The sequence below is a fragment of the Micropterus salmoides genome, unplaced genomic scaffold, assembly GCF_014851395.1.
Source record: "Micropterus salmoides isolate LMB-PRFRI ecotype aquatic unplaced genomic scaffold, ASM1485139v1 Ms_hic_scaffold_21, whole genome shotgun sequence".
Taxonomy (NCBI): Eukaryota; Metazoa; Chordata; class Actinopteri; order Centrarchiformes; family Centrarchidae; genus Micropterus; species Micropterus salmoides.
This window is the reverse complement of record NW_024041262.1, coordinates 28,317,977-28,342,620: the sequence shown is the minus strand read 5'-3', so window position 1 is coordinate 28,342,620 and position 24,644 is coordinate 28,317,977. Positions and strand designations below refer to the sequence as shown.

The following is a 24,644-nucleotide window of genomic DNA, read 5'->3' as shown; positions in this document are numbered from 1 at the left end:
CTGCTTCACAGTACAGACCACAGGTGGGTTTGTTACCTTCTCTGCCAGAGTGAGCACCGTCCTGGCATGGATCACCACCACCTGCTCCTCATTGGACAGATTCTGCAGGAAAAGAGGCAAACAATAACACGTCAACAACATATCAACTAAAAGACAACAAGACGTCAACACATCCACAATATGTAAATATGTCAAAACATGTCAATAATGTATCAACTATATGACAACAACACATAAACAACACGTCGACAACACGTTAACAACATGACTACAACATATGAACTACATGACAACCGGACGTCAACATGTCAGCAATATGTAAATATGTCAGCAACATGTCAACCACATGATAACATGTCAAGAAGACGTCAACAAAATGTCAACTACTTGACCACAGGACATCAACATGTCAACAATATGTAAATATGTCAACAACATGTTAATAACATGACAACAACACATGAACTACATGACAACCAGACGTAAACACATCCACAACATGTACATGTCACCAACATGTCAAAACATTATAACATGTCAAGAAGATGTCCACATGTCAACAATATGTCAACAACATAATAACAACATGTCAACTACTTGACAACAGGACGTCAACACGTCAACAATATGTAAATATGTCAGCAACATGTCAACCACATGATAACATGTCAACAAGACGTCAACAAAATGACAAAATGTCAACTACATGACAACAAGACATCAACATGTCGGCAATATGTAAATATGTCAACAACATGTCAACTACATGACAACAGGATGTCAACAATATGTAAATATGCGAACAACATGTCAACTACATGACAACAAGACGTCAACATGTTAGCAATATGTAAATATGTCAGCAACATGTCAACCACATGATAACATGTCAACAAGACGACAACATGTCAACTACATGACAACAGGATGTCAACAATATGTAAATATGTCAGCAACACATAAACAACTTGTTCAGCAGTTCAACAATAACACGACAACAAGATCACAACAACTTGTGAACATGTAAATTACACATTAACTAAATCAATACTTAATACTTAAACATCATCCCAACAAGACGTCAACAACATTTCATCAACATGTAAATAACATGTTAACATGTCTCAAATACACAACAACATGATAACAACATGTAAACTACATGCCAACACGTGGAAATATCAGTTATTATTAATTCTGGCAGTTTTTCCGTCATGTTTTTAGTCACTTGTCATTAACAAGACAGTCAACATGTGACCCTGGTATTTACAGCAGCTGGAACTTCAGATTAGGTCCAAATAAACAATGACACAGAGAGATCTGCTGGTTCTGATGAAGAAGAAGAAATATATAAGACACATACATGTACAAAATAAATTCAACATACACTTACGGCGTTATCTCCCAGAATATCCAGCTTCTTCATCAACTCACTGATCACAATCTCCTGAGGAACAAACAATAAACATCATCCAAGAAAACAAATGATTACTCTGGTGTGACACAGGTGTTTACAGGTGTGTTTGCAGGTGTTTACAGGTGTGTGTGCAGGTGTTTGCAGGTGTTTACAGGTGTGTGTGCAGGTGTTTGCAGGTGTTTACAGGTGTGTTTGCAGGTGTTTGCAGGTGTTTACAGGTGTGTTTGCAGGTGTTTGCAGGTGTTTGCAGGTGTTTACAGGTGTGTGTGCAGGTGTTTGCAGGTGTTTACAGGTGTGTTTGCAGGTGTTTGCAGGTGTTTGCAGGTGTTTGCAGGTGTTTACAGGTGTGTTTGCAGGTGTTTGCAGGTGTTTACAGGTGTGTTTGCAGGTGTTTGCAGGTGTGTTTGCAGGTGTTTACAGGCGAGTTTGCAGGTGTTTACAGGTGTGTTTGCAGGTGTTTACAGGTGTTTACAGGTGTGTTTGCAGGTGTTTGCAGGTGTGTTTACAGGTGTGTTTGCAGGTGTTACTCAGGTGTGTTTGCAGGTTTGTTTACAGGTGTGTTTACAGGTGTGTGTGCAGGTGTTACTCAGGTGTGTTTGCAGGTGTTACTCAGGTGTGTTTGCAGGTGTTTACAGGCGAGTTTGCAGGTGTTTACAGGTGTTTACAGGTGTGTTTGCAGGTGTTTGCAGGTGTGTTTACAGGTGTGTTTGCAGGTGTTACTCAGGTGTGTTTGCAGGTTTGTTTACAGGTGTGTTTACAGGTGTGTGTGCAGGTGTTACTCAGGTGTGTTTGCAGGTGTTACTCAGGTGTGTGTGCAGGTGTTACTCAGGTGTGTTTGCAGGTGTTACTCAGGTGTGTTTGCAGGTTTGTTTACAGGTGTGTTTACAGGTGTGTGTGCAGGTGTTACTCAGGTGTGTTTGCAAGTGTTACTCAGGTGTGTTTGCAGGTGTTACTCAGGTGTGTTTGCAGGTGTGTTTACAGGTGTGTTTGCAGGTGTGTTTGCAGGTGTGTGTACAGGTGTGTTTACAGGTGTGTTTACAGGTGTTACTCAGGTGTGTTTGCAGGTGTGTTTACAGGTGTGTGTGCAGGTGTTACTCAGGTGTGTTTGCAGGTGTGTTTACAGGTGTGTGTGCAGGTGTTACTCAGGTGTGTTTGCAGGTGTGTTTACAGGTGTGTGTGCAGGTGTTACTCAGGTGTGTTTGCAGGTGTAACTCAGGTCTGTTTGCAGGTCTGTTTGCAGGTGTGTTTACAGGTGTGTTTGCAGGTGTGTGTGCAGGTGTTACTCAGGTGTGTTTGCAGGTGTGTTTACAGGTGTGTGTGCAGGTGTTACTCAGGTGTGTTTGCAGGTGTGTTTACAGGTGTGTGTGCAGGTGTTACTCAGGTGTGTTTGCAGGTGTGTTTACAGGTGTGTGTGCAGGTGTTACTCAGGTGTGTTTGCAGGTGTGTTTACAGGTGTGTGTGCAGGTGTTACTCAGGTGTTTGCAGGTGTGTTTACAGGTGTGTGTGCAGGTGTTACTCAGGTGTGTTTGCAGGTGTAACTCAGGTCTGTTTGCAGGTCTGTTTGCAGGTGTGTTTACAGGTGTGTTTGCAGGTGTGTGTGCAGGTGTTACTCAGGTGTGTTTGCAGGTGTTACTCAGGTGTGTTTGCAGGTGTTACTCAGGTGTGTTTGCAGGTGTGTTTACAGGTGTGTGTGCAGGTGTTACTCAGGTGTGTTTGCAGGTGTGTTTGCAGGTGTTACCCAGGTGTGTTTGCAGGTGTTACTCAGGTGTGTTTGCAGGTGTGTTTACAGGTGTGTGTGCAGGTGTGTGCAGGTGTTACTCAGGTGTGTTTGCAGGTGTGTTTGCAGGTGTGTTTGCAGGTGTTACTCAGGTGTGTTTGCAGGTGTGTTTACAGGTGTGTTTGCAGGTGTTACTAAGGTGTGTTTGCAGGTGTTACTAAGGTGTGTTTGCAGGTGTGTGTGCAGGTGTGTTTACAGGTGTGTTTGCAGGTGTTACTAAGGTGTGTTTGCAGGTGTGTGTGCAGGTGTGTTTACAGGTGTGTTTGCAGGTGTTACTAAGGTGTGTTTGCAGGTGTTACTCAGGTGTGTTTGCAGGTGTGTTTACAGGTGTGTTTGCAGGTGTTACTCAGGTGTGTTTGCAGGTGTTACTCAGGTGTGTTTGCAGGTGTGTTTACAGGTGTGTGTGCAGGTGTTACTCAGGTGTGTTTGCAGGTGTGTTTGCAGGTGTTACCCAGGTGTGTTTGCAGGTGTTACTCAGGTGTGTTTGCAGGTGTGTTTACAGGTGTGTGTGCAGGTGTGTGTGCAGGTGTTACTCAGGTGTGTTTGCAGGTGTGTTTGCAGGTGTGTTTGCAGGTGTTACTCAGGTGTGTTTGCAGGTGTGTTTACAGGTGTGTTTGCAGGTGTTACTAAGGTGTGTTTGCAGGTGTTACTAAGGTGTGTTGGGACTCACAGTGACTCCCTCTGCCTCGCAGTAGATCTGCAGAGGACTGAGTTCTTCTGGGAAGTGGAGTTGTTGGAAGTTGATGGCAGGTGAGCGTCGCTCCCTCTCCTGAACAGTAAACACGGTTTTCATACAAACGGAGAGTCAGCCTGACGGGCAGATTGTTGTTATTTGTGTTTGTTTATCTGTTTTTACCTCCAGCTCTAAGATTCGGAACTCCAGCAGCTCGTTCTGATCTTTGACGTCCTGGATGTCATTTTTCAGCCGCAGGTCTTCACCTTCCATCTGCTTTATCTACAGAATATTACAGATAGTCCCACACAAAGTCAATGCAATAATATCATACATACATTATTTAAAGAGTATTGGTGATGTCAAAAAATATATTTTGTTGACATAATATATTAATATTTCTGTTTCACCCCTGTGATTCTGCTTTGCCTTATTTCTTTTTAGGAGATGATCATGGTCTAATCCAGGCAACTCGGAAATTTATGACCTCCAACTACAAAAAGTATCGTGGAACATCACCTGAAGTCGGAGTTCCTACTTGTGAATTCGGAGAAAAAATAAAAAAATAGCACGACATCACTAGTAGCAGTTGAATATATTCACACAACAATGGCAGCTCCCGTGAAAGCACACATTGTAATGGTAAACCATAAACTAAAAGCTAACATTATATATTGCATGTATTTAGATAAAAATAATGTAAATGCTCCGTATTGGTATAGCACCTTTCTAGTCTTTGCGACCACTCAAAGTGTTTTAACAGACATCTGCATTCACACACTGAGCCTAAGTGCTTCATTCACTGAACAGCCACCAGGGGCAATTCAGGGTTCGGTATTTTGAACAACACCAAGGGCGCTGCTGAGGGTGCAACTGTGTGCACCTGAGTTTGTCACGGTCAGCCAGTTCCAACAGTGTGAAATGCAGCATAAGTCTTATAACTACAGCTCCCATGATGCTTTGAGGTCAGTGAGTGAATATTTTAATCTTAAGGACGCACACACCAGACTGTTCAGTCCAGACTCATGACCACACTCTGCGTTTATACTGAACGGTTTCAGAGTGGCGGTTCCGCCGACGTGAGATCTCACAGAATCTTGCGTGATCAAATGTGACTTCAGACAGAAACAAAGATGGAGGCAGACTGTCTTAGTCAGCTGGTTGACCTTGTGTGTGCTGTGTTTTGCACAGAAAAACAGAAAAAAGAGAATCAAACTGTGAACTCTGATGAGGCTGAGAAGAGGGACTCAGCAGGTTTAGACATTTTATAGCCCAGATATACGCCGGGGACGCTTCCCGCTCAGCTCGCTCTCATTGGCTGTTGTGGCTTTCTGATTGGAGGCTCCCCTAAAGCCTCATTCCCACTACGACCCCCTGACCCACTACACGATTTCACCTCGATTCGCCGTTCGGAGACCTCGGCGACTGTCAGGCCGTGATCTGGGGTAAATCCATCCAGCCGTTATGTGTGAACTACTCAACGACGCGTCAAAATGGCTCCCCGACACATTTGTGACACATCGCCGACATCTGCCAGATATCTAGCACGCCAAATATCTGGAGGAGTAGGCCGACTGACATCCACATCCAGCCAATGAGAGCAGGCAGCTACTTCTTCTCTGCAAAACACTTTTTACTCCCCTGCAGCTCTCTGTAGCTCAGACGATCCCTGCTACCTGCGTGAGTTGATCCATCCTTTCACCCAGATTCTTTACAATAACAAACAACAGCTGTTTCTTATGTAGGCTCGCCTCATTTCCTCTTTCACATTTCACATGTTTTCATGTGACCAGCTGTCGGGTGACAGAGCCGCTGTCAGCTCAGGTAGTGTATGACCACCCGTCACCGATCAGTCACGTAATGTGAACGCCACAACGACTTCAAGACTCCCGTCACAAGACGGCGACTCGTGTAGTGTGAACAGCACGGCCACCGGCCAACGCTGAAAGTCGTGTAGTCTGCCGGAGCCTTAAGTCGGGGATCCAGTCTTCAGATTCTGTCTGTGAAGCCCTCACACTACAGGATCAATTTGGCTGATAATCTGTTCCGACCAGCCTTGGAACAGGAACGCCCTGCGATTGTCGGGAGGACAAAACAGAGCCAAAATCGTCCAACAACTGTGTTCAGACAACCATCAGGTACTGTGAGACTGAAGGACATTTAAACGTTTGTTCTGGATGGACATCAGAGACCTGGATATCCTCCGGATGTGGAAGTTATACTGAATCAATCAGCGTGTTTCATGTCTGTGAGTTCAGTGTCAAACACGCAAAACACAGAAATCAAAGTGCTTCACCTTCTCCACCAGCTCCTGGTTCCTCTGGTATAACGCCTGCTTCTCCTCCACCCACTTCACATCCTGAGAGAGAGACAGGTGGACAGACAGGCAGCTGTGTCAGCACTCTGTGTTACCCTCAGCTCAGAGCTCCAACAGACCTGCTCTACGTTCTACGTTCTACATCAAAGGTGTTCAGTCATGTTCCACAGAGAGCTACCGACTGCATGTTTCTATTTCAACAGATCACCTTTATGTCACAGATAAACCCCACCCCTCTACCAGATCAGCCACGGCTCCAGGCTATGATTGGTTCCACTCTTTATGGAACATGACTGCTTGCGCTATTTGACGTTCTACTGTTGGTTCTACCTCTGGCTCGCTCTCATTGGTTTCTGCCCCTCTGATCAGCATGAAGACACACCTCTTTTCTCCAGGAGTCTACCCTGGAACCAATCAGAACGCAGATAATATTCTCACCAGGTCTATGGACCAATCATATCGTTTGTTTACAGACTTTATCCTCCATTCAGAAAAAACTCCTCCTCTGTCAGCTGTTTTATTCTTTAATGTTCTGTTTCTAATCGTTTATGGAAACACTATGATCTTTATCAGAGAGTGTGTTACCAGTCCTTGTTGTTTCAGAGCCGACTCCAGATCAGCAACTCTGGTTTCATATCGACTGATTTCACTCAGCAACTGTTCTCGGGTCTGAAACACAGGGAACAGAACCATTGACCTGTTAGTGCCTCGCTTCATCACAGAGAACAGAACCCTGGTTCTATTGCTGCCTGGCTCAGATTGCTGGGTCACCTTGATCTCCTTCTCAGCGTCGTAGTGTCCTCCGCTCGTCTCCGTCAGCAGAGCGTACGCTCGCTGCAGTGCCTGATACTCCTGAGTCAGCTGACGGTAACGAAGCTCCGCCTCCTCACGCACACACACCTGAAACACACAAACCAGTCAGACCAGTAACAGAACCATTTATATTAGAAACAGAACCATTCAGACCAGGATCAGAACCATTCAGACCAGTAACAGAACCATTCATATCAGCAACAGAACCATTCATATCAGCAACAGAACCATTCAGACCAGGAACAGAACCATTTATATTAGAAACAGAACCATTCAGACCAGGAACAGAACCATTCATATCAGCAACAGAACCATTCATATCAGCAACAGAACCATTCAGACCAGGAACAGAACCATTCATATCAGCAACAGAACCATTCAGACCAGGAACAGAACCATTGGGACCAGTAACAGAACCATTCATATCAGTAACAGAACCATTCAGACCAGGAACAGAACCATTGGGACCAGTAACAGAACCATTCATATCAGTAACAGAACCATTTATATCAGTAACAGAACAATTCAGACCATTAACAGAACTGTTCAGACCAATGACAGAACCATTCAGACCAGGAACAAAACCATTCAGACCAGTAACAGAACCATTCTGACCAGGAACAGAACCATTCACACCAGGAACAGAACCATTCATATCAGTAACAGAACCATTTAGACCAGGAACAGAACCATTCAGACCAGGAACAGAACCACTGGGACCAGGAACAGAACCATTCATATCAGTAACAGAACCATTTAGACCAGGAACAGAACCATTCAGACCAGAAACAGAACCATTCATATCAGTAACAGAACCATTTAGACCAGGAACAGAACCATTCAGACCAGAAACAGAACCATTTAGACCAGGAACAGAACCATTCAGACCAGAAACAGAACCATTCATATCAGTAACAGAACCATTTAGACCAGGAACAGAACCATTGGGACCAGGAACAGAACCATTCATATCAGTAACAGAACCATTCAGACCAGGAACAGAACCATTTAGACCAGGAACAGAACCACTGGGACCAGGAACAGAACCATTCAGACCAGAAACAGAACCATTCATATCAGTAACAGAACCATTTAGACCAGGAACAGAACCATTCATATCAGTAACAGAACCATTGGGACCAGTAACAGAACCATTCCGCTTGTGGTGATGTTTGGTCCGGCTGGTCTGGTTGTCTGGACGGGATTGCCATGGCCAGTGATTGTCTCTAGGTCCGCTGCACTCGCCTGAACAAGGTCTCCAAAACCCTGTGTGTGTGTGTGTGTGTGTGTGTGTGTGTGTGTGTGTGTACCTCCTCTGGTTCCGTATCTGGAGTTCTGTCGGTGTGAAATGACAAAGACGATCCATCAGAGTCCACCGATGCTTCTTCATCATAACCATAAAACGTCTCCACGACCTGCACACACACACACACACACACTGTGGTGTTTATGTAATTCAGACAGCAGCTGGTTCTTGTGAGTGAACAAGAGAACAGAGAACTCACTTACATCAGCAGCATAGTTCATAATGTACATAATGAGTACATAATCTGACTTACACAAAAACACACCAGCTTTGTAAAACTTTCAAATGTTAGTATACTGTTAATATAATACTTACACTGAACAAATTCTAAAGGCAACACTTTTGGAGTGGACTTTTATTGTGGCCAGCGTAAGGACTTTTATTGTGGCCAGCGTAAGGACTTTTATTGTGGCCAGCGTAAGGCACACCTGTGCAGTATCCACGCTGTCTGATCATCTTGATATGCCACACCTGTGAGGTGGATGGATTATCTCGGCAAAGGAGAAGTGCTCACTAACACAGATTGTTGACAGATTTGTGAAGAATATTTGAGAGAAATAGGCCTTTTGTGTACAAAGAGAAAGTCTTCGATCTTTGAGTTCAGCTCATGATGAATGGGGGCAAAAACAAAAGTGTTTCCTTTATAATTTTTTTCAGTGTATATAATGTTACCATATTCAATATAATTCTATATACTGTATAGTTTACCACTAGTATTGGCTTGATATTAATTCCAGTTCCAGCAGTTTAATTTTGTGGGTTGTTTTCATTCATTACATCCCAGAACATTGGTCTAATAATCACAATCATTCATGCAGAACAATTACGTTAGGTTGTAGTCTTTACTTGCACACTGTGCTCATAAATAATCTTTCCAGTTATTTTAGGGGCATATGTGCGTGAAATACTCTGAGGAGCCCTGCATCATCCAGCCTAGACCCCTCGTGCTGCTGTTCTTCTTCTTCTTGTTTTATTGGTGGCCGTTGTAAGGTGCGTTCGAGATGACTGCAGCTGACTTCTGCCGACTTGATAGTGAAATGTGAGCTGCAGGCGACTGTTGGAATAAAAATGGCGCCGTCACATTCTACCTGCATGAGCTAACTGTGAGTTGAAATTAATGACTGATCTTGTGTCATTTGCAAAGAAAAACACAGCGAGATCGGGAAAAAGCTTGGTTCCAAATTTGTGCAGCCAGAAAAAAGCAACTGCAGCCGCCTTTATCCTGCAAGGTTTTAATGTCATGTGACATGTTGTCATTTTGCAGCGCGGACACGATATTTAACCAGCATGCCTTATGTTAAGTCCAGCATGCATGACGTTAAGTCAGCGCTGCGCAGCGCTGCATGAAGTCAAACATTTCAAATACACTGTTTTTTGAAAAGTAAAAAATATGGGAGATTTATGGGGAGATATTTAAACGGGAGGACAGCAGGATAGAACATTAAAATACAGGAGAATCCCAGGAAAAAGGGAGGGTTGACAGGTATGATGTCTGCAGGTAGATTTAGATTTTTTATGTGCCAACATTAAGTTGGTCAACCCTAGCAGTAGTAGCAGTGTGGTGTGTAGTAGTGGTAGTACATGTGAAAAGACAAGGAAATGTGTTTAGAAACATGCGTTCAGTCTCACCCTGCAGGCTCTGAAGGTCCGTTTCCTCTTCACTGATTCCTGTCGTCTATATCTCAGTAACATGTCTCTCTCCTTAAGGACAGACAAACAGCAACAGGAGCAACATGACCGTTCATGTAGTGTTTGTGTCCAGTATTCTCTCTCTGTTAGCTCTGTGTTTTGTCTCCACCAGCTCCTGAGGGAAATATCTGGCTCTTCTAAATGCTGCTCTCTGACTAAGTCTGCTCATACATTATCACCTACATCAAACACAGTAACAGTTGTTGTAGTACTGACAATAGTAGAAGTAGTGCTACTCAATACTTACTATAACATTCTTTACATAACCCGCAGTCTCCAGAGCCTGAAAACAAAAACAAGTTTTTTTACTCAGAGGCAGCAGCAAAATTTGTACTTTGGACAGGCTGATGATATGTAGTATTAACAGTAGTAGTAGTAGTACCTTGGACATGTAATCAATTATGTGTTGGTGTTACTGTTGTTGTAGAATTAACGGTAGTAGTAGTAGTAGTAGTAGTAGTAGTATATTGTAAAGAGTATGGTGTAAACCTGCTCTATAAAAAACGTGCCTGAGATTAACTCTGTTATGATTTACCACCAAATCAATAAATTGAACTGAAACTTGAACTGAATAGTATCAACAATAATATTTGTAGTAGTATTAACATTAGTAATAGAATCAGTAGTAGTAGCTCCTTGGACAGGTCGTCGATGTTGCGTTTGACAGTAGTAGTAGTAGTAGTAGTAGTACTACCTTGGACAGGTCGTCGATGATGTGTTGTTGCTCCAGAACTTGTAATCGTAGAAACTCCATCTCTCTCTCATCCTGGCTGTAACCATGGTAACTGGTGGAGTGGCTGCGGTCGAGGTCGTTTAAAGAACTCGGCCTCCGCTGTGGAAGTCAACACACACAGTGTTAATGTGGATACCAGACTGTGGTACCAGACTGTGGTACCAGACTGTGGACACACAGACTGTGGACACACACACTGTTACTGTGGTACCAGATTGTGGTACCAGACCGTGGACACACAGACTGTTACTGTGGTACCAGATTGTGGTACCAGATTGTGGACACACAGATTGTGGACCCACAGACTGTTACTGTGGTACCAGATTGTGGTACCAGACCGTGGACCCACAGACTGTTACTGTGGTACCAGACTGTGGTACCAGACTGTGGACACACAGATTGTGGACCCACAGACTGTTACTGTGGTACCAGACTGTGGTACCAGACCGTGGACACACAGACTGTTACTGTGGTACCAGACTATGGTACCAGATTGTGGACACACAGACTGTTACTGTGGTACCAGACTGTGGTACCAGACCGTGGACACACAGACTGTTACTGTGGTACCAGACTGTGGTACCAGACTGTGGACACACAGATTGTGGACCCACAGACTGTTACTGTGGTACCAGACTGTGGTACCAGACCGTGGACACACAGACTGTTACTGTGGTACCAGACTATGGTACCAGATTGTGGACACACAGACTGTTACTGTGGTACCAGATTGTGGTACCAGACTGTGGACACACAGACTGTTACTGTGGTACCAGACTATGGGTACCAGACTGTGGTACCAGACCGTGGACACACAGACTGTTACTGTGGTACCAGACTGTTAACACACTGTTTGTCAGTGACCGTCTGAAACCCCCTGCTGTCCATCTATCCATCCTCAATCATTTATCTGGGGTTGGGTCGTAGGTGCAGTGGCTCCAGCAAACCCCCTTTTCCCAAGCCACATTAACCAGCTCCTCCTGGGGGATCTCGAGGCATTCCCAGGCCAGTGTGGAGATATAATCTCTCAACCTTGTCCTGGGTCTTCCCTGAGGCCTCCTCCCAGCCTGGAATACCTTCCTAGGGAGGCACCCAGGGGCCATCCTTACCAGATGCCCAAACCACCTCAACTGGCTCCTTTTGACGCAAAGGAGCAGCGGCTCTACTCCCAGTTCCTCACGGATGACCTGGCTTCTCACCCTATCTCTAAGGGAGCGCTTCTCTGAACTTATCCCACAGCCTCTGCTTTGCCTCTTTCACAACAGAGTACTGTGAGGCAATGGGTACCTTGCAACCGTGTCCGGAGTCCTCCGGGATAACGTATCCTGAAAGGCCTCCTTCTTCAGTGAGATGTCTTCGCTGACCACCAGTGTCCACCACGGCGTTCAAGGATTACTGCCCCTTGAGGCACCTAAGACCACAAGAACACAGCTCCCCGCTGCAGTTTCAGCGATGGAAGCTTTGAACGTTGCCCACTCAGGTTCAATGCCCCCAACCTCCACAAGGATGCCATAAAAGATTTAAATCCCTCGGACAGGGGCCTCTTCAACATTCTCAGTTCACCCATGCAACTCATTTTGGCTTACCAGGTCTGTCCAGAGTTTTCTGCCAACCCCTGACCTAACTCACCACCAGATGGTGATCAGTTGACCACTCCAGCCTCTCTTCACCCGAGTGTCCAATACATACAGCCTCAGATCAGATAATACAAATCATCGATCATCGACCTTCTGCATTCCTCCCAATCACACCTCTGCAGGTGTATTCATCATTGCCCATGTGTGCGTTGGAGTCTCCTATCAGAACTATGGAGTCCCCTGTCAGAGCCCCATACAGGACTCCATTCATGGTCTCTAAGAAGGCCAAATACTCTGTTGTTTGGTGCATATGCATATGCAAATATGCAAAATAGGGCCCAGGTTTCAAAATACCGAAATGATCCTTGAACTGGTCCCAGTCTGGAAATTTAGATTTGACTGGGACGGAAACTACACCCAGTGTTTGTCAATGTGTTGTTGGGGAACAAGAATACAGTGTGAGGGGTTACCATAGTTACCATCTCCATGTTCTCCTGTGTGACGAAGCGAAGCTTGTTGTCGAGGCGACGCACCGTGAGAGCCAGCTCCTCATTTTTCCTGCTCAGACGTTTGTTTTTGTCCAAAAGAGGAAGGAATTGACTCTCGGTCTCTCTCAGACGCTTCAGCTGCAGGAGGTGAAGAAAATACAGAACATCAAGTGTTTATCTGTGTGAGAACCAGTTTTAGACTTTGGAAGTGAGAACATTTCTGCACTGCGAGGACATTTGTGCTGGTCTTCACTTTGGTTCTGACTTTAAGATTCAGGTAAGAAACAGGTTTGGGTTAGAGGCTGGGGAAAAAATTTGGTCAAGAAAAACAAATGTGTGTTACCAGTTCGTTGCGTTCTTCAGACAGAAGAGCATTTCGATCCTCCAGCTTTCTGACAACGGCGCTGAGCTCAGCGATTTTTAGCTGAAACCTCCGAGTGTCCCGGTCCTCTTGAGACTGCACAAACACACACACAGACTCCAGTGTGAGAAGTAGATGAACTACATCAAATTATATATGTTATAGTGTAGCGTGCTCCTGGTCCATACATAATTTTTATCTGAATTTGCACAGATTTGATAAATTTTTGTCCTTAAAAGTGATTATTGTAATTAAATGAAGAATCTCGTTTAATCTGGCAAGATATCTTAAATTATAGGAAGGCCCTCCGTAATGCCAGAGCAGCGTACTACTCGTCATTAATAGAGGAAAATAGGAACAACCCCAGGTTTCTTTTCAGCACTGTAGCCAGGCTGACAGAGAGTCACAGCTCTATTGAGCCAAGTATTCCCATAGCTCTCAGTAGTTACGACTTCATGAGCTTCTTTAATGATAAAATTCTAACTATTAGAGACAAAATTCACCAAGACCTGCCCTCAACTGGCACCAACTTATCTCTAAACTCAGGAACCTTAGAAACAGCTGTAGAACCAGATATATGTTTAGACTGCTTTGCTTCCCTCAATCTTTACCAACTAATTTCAATAATTTCTTCATCTAAACCATCAACCTGCCTCTTAGACCCCATCCCGACTAGGCTGCTTAAAGATGTTCTACCCTTAGTCAGCACCTCTATACTAGATATGATCAATCTATCTTTATCAACAGGCTATGTACCACAGTACTTTAAAGTAGCTGTAATTAAACCTCTTCTGAAAAAGCCCAAACTTGATCCGGATGTTTTAGCCAACTATAGACCTATATCTAACCTTCCATTTCTCTCTAAGGTTCTGGAGAAAGCAGTTGCTAAACAGCTGTGTGACTTTCTACAGAGCAATAGTTTATTTGAGGATTTTCAGTCAGGATTCAGAGCTCATCATAGCACAGAGACAGCACAGGTGAAAATTACTAACGACCTCCTTATTGCATCAGACAAAGGACTTGTCTCTGTACTGGTTTTATTAGATCTTAGTGCTGCATTTGATACCATTGACCATCAGATCCTATTGCAGAGACTGGAACATTTCATTGGCATTAAAGAGGTCATATTATGCTTATTTTCCGGTTCAAAATCTTATTTAGGGGTTGTATCAGAACTGGTTTACATGGTTTAATTTTCAAAAAACACCATATTTTTGTCATACTGCACATTGCTTCAGCTCCTCTTTCCACCCTGTGTTGAACGCTCCGTTTTAACTATGGAGTGATACATCTTGTCTCTAGATGATCTTTGTTGGGAGTTGCACATGCGCTGTTCCTAGTTAAGGACTACTAGCCAATCAGAAGCAAAGAAGGGCGGGTCAGTGAGAAGCCGGTAAACAGCTTCGGTTCAGCTGTACATGTTGCCGACCAGCTTGGCAACATGGACTGGAGCAAGAGTTTCAGAGTGGTGAGTTATTAATCTGTAACAAAAGTATCTTTCATCCATAAACCTTTAACTGAGCTCTGTCTCTACATCACAGTAACAACTTTATGTTCACTGACTGCCTGGAGGGGTAGCTAGTGTTTGGAAGGGAGAGGAGGTGTGTGCTGCAGCTTACTGTTTTTCCACCGGTGTTTTTGAAAGTGTGTCGGACTAGCCGCTTGAAAGGGAAGCGGTTGGACTACAAACGAGCAAACAAACGAGTTTTCTGTGGGAGATGGGAATCCCCTTTGCGGTGGACTTTGGGCTTTTTCACTGTGCAAACCTATTACATGCACAAAAAAGATACATAACTCAATAAAGGAGATAGAAAAAGCCAAAAAACATAATATCACTACTTTAAAGGAACCGCTCTAAGATGATTTAATTCCTAAATATGAGATGGATCTCAGTTTGTACATGTTAATGATCCTCCATGCAAGCCAAGGATCTGTGCTGGGACCAATCCTATTCACACCTGTACATGCTTCCTTTAGGCAATATTAGCAGGCTCCATAAACTTTCATATTATGCAGATGATACACAAATATATGTTTACGTCAAGCTAGATGAAACTAATCAGTTAACCAACTGAGCGTGCCTTCACCAACGTAATATTGCAAAAATCAGGAACATCCTTTCACAAAATGAAAAAGTAGTCCACATATTTGTTACTTCTAGGCTGGATTACTGCAGTTCCTTATTATCAGGCTGCTCAAATAAGTCCATTAAGACTCTTCAGCTGGTCCTGAATTCTGTAGCACATGTTCTGACAGGAACCAGAAATAGGTTCCTAGAGTCTCCAAAAGTAGAATGGGAGCCAGAGCCTTCAGCTATCAAGCTGTCAAGTACTGTGACATACTGAAGCAGAGCATGAGCCCCTCCCTTCAGAGTCTGGGCCGCAGGGCAGCATTCCAATATGATAATGACCCCAAACACACCTCCAAGACGACCGCTGACTTGCTAAAGAAGCTGAGGGTAAAGGTGATGGACTGGCCCAGCATGTCTCCAGACCTAAACCCTACTGAGCCTCTGTGGGGCGTCCTCAAACGGGAGGTGGAGGAGCGCAAGGTCTCTAACATCCACCAGCTCTGTGATGTTGTCATGGAGGAGTGGAAGAGGACTCCAGTGGCAACCTGTGAAGCTCTGCTGAACTCCATGCCCAAGAGGGTTAAGGCAGCGCTGGAGAATAATGGTGGCCCCACAATATATTGACACTTTGGGCCCAATGTGGACATTTTCACTTAGGGGTGTCCTCACTTTTATTGCCAGCGGTTTAGATATTAATGGCTGTGTGATGTGTTATTTTGAGGGGAGAGCAGATTTACACTGTTATCCAAGCTGTACACTCACTACTTTACACTGTTATCCAAGTTGTACACTCACTACTTTACACTGTTATACAAGCTGTACACTCACTACTTTACATTGGCGCAAAGTGTCATTTCTTCAGTGTTGTCATATGAAAAGATAGAATCAGATATTTACAAATGTGAGGGGTGGACTCACTTTTGTGAGATACTGTATTTTACACATGGACATGGCACAGTGAGGATCACACAGCTTCTAATGTTGAGAGACAAGCCCAGGGCCATGCAGGTGAACACCCCACTTGTGTCCTGAATAACAGATTACCTGACCGACCACCGTTTGTAAGACTGTGGAACTGCGTGTCAGGAACTGTAATTAGCAGCATGGGGCCCCCAGGGGACCGTCATCTCCCCCTTCCTGTTTATTCTGTACACCTCAGACTTCAGCTAGAAGTTGGAGTCATGCCACCTGCATTGTTTTTTTGATGACTCTGCCATTGAGGGCTGTGTCAGTGGACAGGAGGATGACTTTGTTGGGTGGTGCAGATTGCCAGTGCGTCTGTGTGTCAAGAGATGCTAACAAGCTCAACAAGCTAGTTAGGAAGGCTGGCTCTGTGATTGGTGAGTTGAGCTGGACTCTCTGGAGGCAGTGACAGAGAACAGGATGCTGTCCAAGTTGGTTAGCATCCTGAACAAAGTCACCCCCCTCCACAACATGCTGATTGACAAGAGGAGTGTCTTCAGCCAAAGACTTAAACCCCCAAAGTGTTCCAAAGTGTTCGAGTTTAGTAACTCATTTGATAACTAAAAGACGGGCAGTAACACGCGTGAGCTCACATATCTAAAGTTCCAGGGAAAGCTCCAGCAGTGGTGGAGGATACCACTGCAGTTTTTCATTGGTGCACTTCACAGGATCTATTAAAGGCCCAATCTCAATGTCCCCCCTAAACCCTGAGCCCTGATTCCTCACAAACTTAACCGACATCACCTGGTAATTGACTTCTTCACGGCCAAAGCACTGAAGGGCCCTACAGAGAGGATGAGAGGTAAAAAATAATCATCTATATTTGTCATTAATCAATGCACTATTGGTCTAAACAGCATCATTAAGCAAAAACTAAAATAAATAGTTTAATAAACGAGGTGTGAAATAATCTTAAATCTATGTAAACTTTTTCAAGGTTGGTTCTCCTTCCACGCATGTTTGTTTACCATTCTTCTTCTTCTTCTCTCATAAGGCGGTGATCTTTCTCTCACTCCCGGATTTCCATTATTTACTAGTATTTTTATTAAACCTTTATTTAACCAGGCAGGGCACTTCTTATTTATGTCACTATGAACTGTGGATAATTCCCTCAGGCAAAGGGTGCAAAAAAGGCTCAGAATGTCAACAATGTGGACAATTTGACAGTGGGACAGCCCTAAACCCTCACGGACTCACCGGGAACGCACCTCAAAGTCTGTGAGTGTGGACATGGAGATTGGGCCAAACACCTGGTCACATGACCTTTTCTGATTTTATAGGTGTTGAGGATGAGTGAGTAGTGGATTGTGGGATACTGAGGACTAGAAGATCCACCTCTGTTTGGATGGTTCAGTCCTTGTCAAGCAGTGGTCATGTGTTTGATGATGTTGAGGAGACTGAAGTTGGATGTCATGGTAAACTCAGAGGTCAGAGTTCATCATGACCAGTTAACATGCAGTTGCAGTTAAACTGTGACAGCAAGTGAACTGAATTTATTTCATGCAACTTGAGCAGGAAGAGGCGGGGCTTACAATGTGAGGAGGAGTGTTAGGGGTTGGGCTAGGGGCTTGGCCAGGATGGTTTAGCCCCACCCTCTGTGCGTCTCTCAGGGCTGCGATTTGCTGCTCGGCAGCCTGAGTCTGCAGCTGGAGGCGGTGGGCGTGTCCAGCCTGCAGCCCCAGGGCTTTATCCAATACACTGACAGCTCTGTCCTTCAGCTTTATCTCATCCATCTGCACACAGACAGGTAGACAGACAGGTTAGAGACAGACAGGTAGACAGACTGGTGTAGGGACAGACATGTTAATCAGGACAGGGTTAGTCAGGCAGACAGGCAGGTGGAAACACAGATTAGTCAGAAAGGTGTTACGCAGACAGACAGGTAAGGGAAGGTGAATATAAAATCAAACCAGGGAACATGAACCTGTAGCTCAGGTGAATAATTCTCCTTCTGTCTTTTCTTCATCACGTCTCATGATCTTGTTCTTAATCTATATATATTTACTGAAATATATTTCAGTGTTTAATATTCAGAGTCAGTTGGTCTGCTGTGAATCTCCAGGTGAGCCACCGTCTACCTGAGTGACCACCACCATCAGATCAGTATACAGCCTTCTCTAGACCTGTTACAGCTGGGATCACAGGGCCAAGATTGGGACCCTGGTTCCCTGACACAGGTTTAAATCATTCCTTACTAACTGCTAAGATAGCAGAACAATTAGTGAAAGATCAGAACGACCAGAGGCAGGACACCATAATGAGGTACTGGAAAGAGGTCTTTATGGGTCCAAAGTCTTGGATCTGATCCAAAATGGACCAGAGGAAAACCTACTCAAACCTGATGCATGAATTCATTTTCAAAAACAGAGAGACCCAACGGGTACCTGAGCACAGCCAGACTAACCCCCACAGAACAATGGATAATCAGACTCAATCCAAAACGCTATGGACGCGAACAGAGAGAGAACGCCGACACCAGGAGCACCAAGAGCACCAGGAGCACCAGGAGCACCAGGAGCACCAAGAGCACCAGGAGCACCAAGAGCACCAGAAGCACCAAGAGCACCAGGAGCACCAGGAGCACCAAGAGCACCAGGAGCACCAGGAGCACCAGGAGCACCAGGAGCACCAAGAGCACCAGGAGCACCAGGAGCACCAAGAGCACCAGAAGCACCAGGAGCACCAGGAGCACCAGGAGCACCAAGAGCACCAAGAGCACCAAGAGCACCAGGAGCACCAGGAGCACGCAGCGGTATCATAAAAATGTCCTCAGAACAAATGTAAAGTCACAGAAACTAATTCAAAAAATCATTTTCTTATACTCCAGAGACAAATTAACTGACATTAGCAAAAATCATCTCCATTTCTGTCTTCAGAGTTCCTTTTCTTTCTCCTGCTGGGATTATGATGTAATCAGATATAATCAGAGCTCAGACGGCTCGGGTCCACTCAGATCCACTTGGGTACTAGACATATTTACACATAGTAAAACGAGACCCTGCCACCGACTAGACTAACTAATAATACCTTGGGACCTGATTGACTTGGGTCCAAGGTTGGATGACCGGCAAAGACCTCTCCTACTGGACCGAGCTGTGTATCATATGGTAGTTCGTTAAGAGACAAAATGTATGGTTGGTTTTAATTTCAGGTAATTAATCAGTAGTTTCTTTCTCCTCCAAGTTACCTGATGTCGTCTCTGTGTTCTGAGTACATTTGACTCAGTCTAGATGCAGCTGGTGTTGTTTATGTCTTGGGTTTGACTTTTGTTGCCGCAGGCCAGTGTACTTTTTTGATGTATTATTAAAAATGTTGGACTGGATCTTCTCTGTCCTGTTGTGTGCATCCATCCTTTGTGTTGCCTGTATCCAGTTTGGCAAGCTGTGACAGTTTAACACTTAAACAGGCTGCTGGTCTTCAGGAGTACTTGTTAAAAACAAAGTAATCTGTCTGCCTCACGTCTTTACTTCAGTCTGAATGAAAAGCTTGTCTTTTAAAGTTACTGCTGAAACACAAATTACTGGTAGTATTTAATAAAAACAGCAGCTGTTTCCTACTTTCCCCAACAAATACACATAAAGTGAAGTGTGAGACAGTTCAGTCTGTAAATACAGAGTATGTTTTGTTTGTTGGGCTGTTTGTGTTGTACCAGTCTGTGTTGCACCCTGAGTCTTTCCTTTGTTTTGTACCACACTGTGTAGCTCAGTCAGTCTTTGTTGTCTCATGTGTTCATGTTTATAATGTATTCATTCATCACAGTTCATCACTGGAAGAAACTCCACGTTTAATGTTTGGATCACCGCATTCTTCCTTCTTTAACTTCTCTAATCATAAAGCTAAACCAAAGTTCAATTTTAGAGAATTAGGTACGTGAGAACAGTGAGAAAATTAAAACAAGCCTCTCCCAAAGTACATTCCAGTCTAATGTTTCATATCTGTTTAGTTTGTGTGATTCATTCTCCACTGTCCAGTGATGTTTTACTACAGGTTAATCATTTTATTAGTAGATTGTACCAAGAAGGATGATCATGCTACTACCACAGGGTCACCCATGAGTCGGTCTGCATGTCCACTGAACTTTGGTCCAGAGCCACTGGACGGCAAATGTGTTCACAGTTATTATGGGTTTTTTATGGCTTTTATTCTTCTGGAAAAAACACACATGTATTTATTTTTTGTACCAATAATAATTTTAATTTAAGGGCTGCAAACAATTAGTTTTAACATATTTTATCCTACCATTTCTAAATACAACAGTAATTTTACCAGGTAATCCGGTCATGGCCCTGAAATTAGCTTTGTTTATTTATTGCAGCTAACAATTATTTAATGTGCAATTAAAGACATAAAAAAGTTGGTCTTAAGAGCATTTCTGGTTTGATGAATAATTCTGACAGGCAGCTGAGATACTGTATTCCAAGTTAATCAGCACTGGAGAGTTGTGCAAACCATCATCTCCACTGTTACTGGAGAGTTTGTTTGTTTGTGAGCTGATTGGATCTTAACTCAACTGCCATCTAAATATACTTTTCAAAATATGCTTTCATTGTTGTATTGTGAGCAGGTCGTTTTGCGAATTACCCTTCTACCCCAGACAGGATTAGAATTAAATCTTCTGTATAATTCTCAGTCCTTTAGTCTCTGTAATACACATGGGAAATCAGCAGAACAAAGACAAAAGAGAAAGGTAAAGGCCTCCCCAGGTGGGCAACAAAGAGTTAATAAACCTTCATAAATAAACTTAGAAATCAAAATATGCTTCAGAACATGCCTGAGAGTCGTCATGCTTCTAAGTTTTCCTCAGCATCACAGTAATCCAGTGACAGCTGTCTGTACACCCATGGGTGCACTGCTAACAGCTAATAAAGCTGCTTTCAACAGGGACAGTTTGACTAAATGTAAACACATACAGGCTGTGGCTAACATCACAACAGCATAAAGATGAATGCTCTGGACAGGATTAATATTTCAGGAGGACCAGCCAGTTCACAGATAACAGCTGGTCATTAAGGCTGTAATTATTACTGGGGTGGGGGTGAAACATTACCCACAGACACGCTCCTGATTCTGGGATTAAAATCAGTGGCCAGAGCAGGTAATGTTAAATTCACCCCACCTACCCTGCAGACATAAATCCAGTCTGACAGAAAACCTAATGAACCTAAAAGTCAGGACTCACAAAAATATCATTTTTAGGAGTTTAGGAGTTAAGGCTCCTCTTTAGGAGGTTTTGTAAATACAGTCTGAGGTTTATAAGGCATTCTGATTATATTTGGGGAAACTCATGAAGCAGCTACAGACTGAACGGTCATGTGTGGTAAGAGTGGTGTGTGTGACGGTGACTCGTACCAGCCGCCGGATCTCCCTCTCACAGTCTCTCTTGGTCCTGTTCAGCTCCTCCTGGTGTTGGTGATGAGCTGATCGCAGTTCGGCAGCTCGGGCCTGGCAGGCCTGCTGAGCAGATGTCAGAGCCTCCTCAGCGTTCCTCTTTGCTCCTCGCAGCTCATGAACCTCCTGCTGGAAGCGACAACGCTCCGCCTCCCAACTCCTCCTCGCCTCCTCCACCTCCGCCAGCAGAGCGCTCCTCACCTGAAGAACAAGAGGACAGAGAGTCTTAAACATTCCTTCACACCTTTGAGAATCAGCACATTAATGTGGTGGGATCTGTGTTGTTGGGGGCAAGAGCTCCTGGTAACATCACCCAAGGCAAATCGGTCCCAAGAAAGGGGTCAGACCAACATTTCAGAACCCTTACAGAGCAGCAACTTCAGAAGGATAAGATCAATCAGGACCCCTCTGATACCAGGCCAAGTAGGGGGAGCTTGCCAGTGGGTGCCTGGTGGCCCATCACTTGCATTGTTGGACATGAGGTCTGTTGCCAATCAAGCAGCTGGTAAAACTGGGGACCACCCAGACTACAATGATCTAGGAATGTTGAACATCACCTCTCTGGTGTGGAAAGAGCTGGTGCAGGAACAACTAGATATAGTTGAGCCTCACCTCTAAACAAAGCCCCCCCAGTTGGGGGCTGGACTCTATCCTTTTCCAGAATAGCCCAAGGTAAAAGGCTATGGTCATGGGAGGGTGCTGCCTTGAGACTGCATAGTCCTGCTGGGGGTCTTCTGTGCTCACATGGGTAGCCTGAGTGGTGCCTTGTTATTAGACTTACTTGTGAGTCATTCACTTTCCATAACAAACACCATTATTGAACATAAGGCGATTCATAAGGGCTGCTGGAACCAGAACACCTGACTTGTTTCATTTTTAAACATCAGATCTGCAGTCCTATGTTGTATGCAGGGATAGTGGAGGAGTCATGGGAGTTTTCATCCAGTCCACATGTGTTAAGCGGTTTATGACCATGTCCGTCTTGTGTACTGTGAGCGTTACCATGAGTCATTCAGTCCTTGTATAAATGGAGTGAAAGCTGTGTGTGTTTCTCAGCAGGAAGTCCAACATGTCCTCAGTGGGGTTGTTTGTGTCGCAGAATCGGAAGCTGCAGTCGAGGTGTGGAGAGTGTCTGGATGGTGACCTCAGGATTGTGTCTCTGCTCTTTGCAGATGACATGGTCCTGTTGGTCTCCTTCAGTGAGCACTGGGACAGGTTACAACTGAGTGTGAGACAGCGCCTCCCAGTCTGAGGTACATGCTACTCCAGACTGATGTGAATCTCAACCGAAGTGAAGCAGTAGTAACTCAGGGTATTGTTCACCAGTGAGGGCAACGGGTGGATTGGTGTATCATCAGCAGTGATGTGGACTGGAGTCTGTTGTGGTTCAGAGGGAGGTGATCTTGACTGAAGGTGACGCTCTGGCTTCAGCACAGGATCTGTTCCTGACCTCAACTGTTGTCCTGATCTCTGGAGAATGACTGAAAGATTGAGATGGTGGATTCAAGCAGCTGAAATTAGTTTCTTTGTCAGGGTGTCTGGCCCTGGTCTTAGAGACAGGATGAGGAGCTCAGAGGAGAACCACTGCTCCTTCATGTTGAAAGGAGTCAGCTGAGGTGGTTCAGCATCTGATCAGGATCCTCCTGCATGCTTCCCTGTGGAAGAGGAGACCCCGGGGCAGACTAAGATTAGGGATTAGGGAATACTTCTACTAACAGTAGTAGTAGTAGTCGTCATCTGATTTATTAGAAGTAAGAAGAGAAGGGAAATTTGGACAAATGGAGGACCACACGTATTATTTAGAACAAGAGCTGACAGAGCATGTCGGACACCATAGCTTCTCCTGCACGCCTGTAAATGGAGGGGTGAGCGGTGACTGAGCTGTTGGTTGCAATTCTCGAGCCACACCACTAGATGCCACTAAAATCTATACACTGAACCTTTAACTAAAAACAATCAATGATGACTTTTTGTTTCACATGGGAAAACGAACAGCAGTTTCGTGGGTGAACGTTTGGTTTCTGTCCCACCCGTCCACCCCAACCAACTTCTTACTGTTATTTATATCACACCTGCTTTTAGTGTTGACACCACAGGGCTTCCCCCGGTGCACTGAACCATGACACTAAGGGGATCCCCAGTGCGTTACAAACTGACACCAAAGGGTCTGACCATGCGTCCATATGTGATTGGTTGGAATGGGGCGTGGCAGAGGCAGGTAGACAGACAGGTGTGAATCGGGTGGATCACCTTGTCTGTGGATCCGTCCCTCAGCGTTAGCACCAGTCCATTCAGACGCTGAATCTCTCCGTCTTTGATCTTGATAACTCTCATCAGCTCCATCTCGTGTTGCCTTAACAACGTCTCCCTGGTAACAGACAGCTCTTTCTGCTTCTCCTCGTGGAGTTTGGTCTTCAGCTCCGTCATGGCGACCGTCGTCCGGTGATGCTCCGCCTTCAGTTCCTGACTCTTCTCTCTCTCCAGACGGCTGACCTGAGGACACACAGTAATATGAGTACTACAACATCAACAGTAGTTTTATGTTAGTAGTGTTGGTACTACAGGAGTAGAAGTGTTAATGGTAATCCCAGCAGTACTCTGGGTTTTGTAGTCCTTACCTTGTTCTTTTCCTGTTGAAGTTCTATCTGGATGTCCGTCAGTTTGGCTCTCAGTTCCTCATTAGCTGCTTGAAGAGTTGCCATGGCGTCAGGTCGCTCCCCCTTTCCCCGCCCCCCTGCACCTCTCTTTGACATCACCACCACCTACAGGCTCCACCTCCACAATGACCTGTCCGTCAATCTGAAGTTTCACCACATCTGCACCTGTCGACACACAGATACACAACCATGATGTCATCACCTACTAAATCAACCAATCACAGTGCTTTCTGATCTGAGACCAGGTCAGGGATTGGTTAGGTTAAAACTTATTCTCACTTCTATTTGAGGGATCATCTCCAATAACTCATTTTCCTCCATTCCCAGTCATCTGACCTTTAAAACATGATGATTCTCAGGAAAATTCAACATGGAGAGCACCTGTAAAACTGACCCAATGCATAGATGCAGCCC

At 44.6% G+C, this 24,644-nt stretch overlaps 1 protein-coding gene across 1 annotated transcript in view; it reads right to left on the bottom strand.

Moving 5' to 3' along the window:
• The window catches only part of LOC119916352 (janus kinase and microtubule-interacting protein 3-like), a 45,539-nt gene extending 21,213 nt beyond the window's left edge, over positions 1-24,326 (bottom strand). The window contains exons 1-17 of the mRNA XM_038736338.1: positions 24,192-24,326; positions 23,824-24,066; positions 21,535-21,774; positions 17,718-17,918; positions 13,134-13,247; positions 12,782-12,928; positions 10,687-10,824; positions 10,240-10,275; positions 9,933-10,004; positions 8,308-8,412; positions 6,956-7,084; positions 6,770-6,853; positions 6,164-6,226; positions 4,051-4,149; positions 3,865-3,963; positions 1,394-1,447; positions 37-102 (exon numbers count right to left, since the gene is read on the bottom strand). Coding sequence (XP_038592266.1) covers positions 37-102; positions 1,394-1,447; positions 3,865-3,963; positions 4,051-4,149; positions 6,164-6,226; positions 6,770-6,853; positions 6,956-7,084; positions 8,308-8,412; positions 9,933-10,004; positions 10,240-10,275; positions 10,687-10,824; positions 12,782-12,928; positions 13,134-13,247; positions 17,718-17,918; positions 21,535-21,774; positions 23,824-24,066; positions 24,192-24,326 — 2,025 coding nt within the window. The remainder of the gene's footprint in view (positions 1-36; positions 103-1,393; positions 1,448-3,864; positions 3,964-4,050; positions 4,150-6,163; positions 6,227-6,769; positions 6,854-6,955; positions 7,085-8,307; positions 8,413-9,932; positions 10,005-10,239; positions 10,276-10,686; positions 10,825-12,781; positions 12,929-13,133; positions 13,248-17,717; positions 17,919-21,534; positions 21,775-23,823; positions 24,067-24,191) is intronic.
• Positions 24,327-24,644: the final 318 nt, after the last annotated feature.